General features: G+C 39.3%; 1 protein-coding gene across 1 annotated transcript in view; it reads left to right on the top strand.

The window, feature by feature from the left end:
* Positions 1-1,689, top strand: part of LOC118426188 (titin-like) — a 14,063-nt gene that overhangs the window by 9,995 nt on the left and 2,379 nt on the right. The window contains exons 5-6 of the mRNA XM_035835450.1: positions 695-985; positions 1,382-1,681. Coding sequence (XP_035691343.1) covers positions 695-985; positions 1,382-1,681 — 591 coding nt within the window. The remainder of the gene's footprint in view (positions 1-694; positions 986-1,381; positions 1,682-1,689) is intronic.

Genomic DNA, 1,689 nt, shown 5'->3' with positions numbered 1-1,689 from the left:
TTTCACTACTGGGTCGCCATATAGGACAGCATTCGGAGATGTCCCTTACCTGTCGGCAGCCGTTCCGAACGGTGATGGCCGAAACGTTACTGAACACAACCGACATCGCTTCGGAAGATCTCGGTAGCGGTACTAAATATGTCCGAACTTCAGTGAAGCCAGGGACTTGCAGGAAACAGGGGGAAAGGGATTCTTATGCCCTGGAAACGCAATTATCGCTAAAGGCGCTTTCCTCGACTAGCAATAGAAAGGAGGACACTGCATAATATACAAGTAAGTACGTCCTTCCATGCATAGTCGCCTCGGTTAGAAATTCTCGTCATATAGCACAATGGGTTTATAGCATTTTGATTTAAACATTTGGTAAAGTGAGGTGAGAGCATAAGGGTCAATCAGAAATTTGCAATATTTTCATTAGCATAAAAATCTGCAAATTAATGAACCAATTGTATGTACAGTAATAATGCAATTTTTTCTGAGTCTGTAAACTAAATAAAACATTCTCAAGATACATCTTTCAAGTGTTGTAAGATAGCTGAGAAATATTTTAGTAAGTGTATTGACTCAGGTTAAATTTCATTTATCAGAGCAATGTTATGATGGCCAATACAAGAAAGATATCTATCAAAACAAATTGTATAATGTATATACCCTGAAGATTCATAATCAATAAATGTGTTCAAACTGTCAACAGATCAGCCATATCCACCACGGGATTTTAAAGTCGAAGACATCACAGAAGAGTCAGTATCCCTTATATGGAAAGAACCTTTACCAGATGACGACTACGACACCCCAATTTCCTATGAATATATCATCGAGATGTGTGACTATGCAGATGGTAACATCCACAGTAGATGGCAGGAATACTGCAGAACAGAAACGCTACAGTGCACGGTTAAAGTTACGCACAATGGGACCTGTCGCTTCCGTGTGACAACACATAACAGAGACAAGGACATCAGCAGCCTTCGATTGGAACTGGGTAAGAAACCATTATTGTTACAAGAAATAAGACAGTTGTTACCACATCTCCAGTATAACTTAGTATAGCTATAGTCTGAAATGAATATTGAATATGGTGTGGTCTAAGAAAAAACGCTTGAAATACGACCTCTTCACGACATAGATTTGAGCACACGGTCTGTCTTTATGTAATACTACCAATTGAAGGTTAGCTGCATCTACGTTTACAGTTTTCCCCATTAAAAAGCATCAATAATCATCAAACTTATCATGTTGTTGGTTTAAGTCATCTACATATATTGAAATGAAAATTGCGGTGCATTAATGATTCGTAGGCTAATCCGCTAAGCAAGTTATGGGATATCTATCGTTGGAATATTGTGCCTCTACATTTATATCGTTCTATGTTTTGCAGGAGACCCTCAGGTTCGCATCACTATTGTAGAGAAAAATGGAAAAACGCTAAAACAAATTATCTCACACTGGCCAGTTGCTCGCACAACAGTTAAGGACCTAGAATCTGGAAGCATCGTTTTCGTTGTCTCTTGTCAAGTCATGGAAGGACTGCGTGAACTGTGGATGAACTACAAGCTGGGGAAATTGAAAAGGGTCTTCCAAGATTTGTTTACATTATGGGCTAGCCATACCTCTGAAGTTAGTAACACAGATCTTGACCTTGACATTACAATTGACCACGAAGATTTCCATTCCTGCCGCCGACAT

Source organism: Branchiostoma floridae, chromosome 11, assembly GCF_000003815.2.
Source record: "Branchiostoma floridae strain S238N-H82 chromosome 11, Bfl_VNyyK, whole genome shotgun sequence".
NCBI lineage: Eukaryota > Metazoa > Chordata > Leptocardii > Amphioxiformes > Branchiostomatidae > Branchiostoma > Branchiostoma floridae.
The sequence above is the reverse complement of the archived record's forward strand: the minus strand, read 5'-3'. Positions and strand labels throughout refer to the sequence as shown.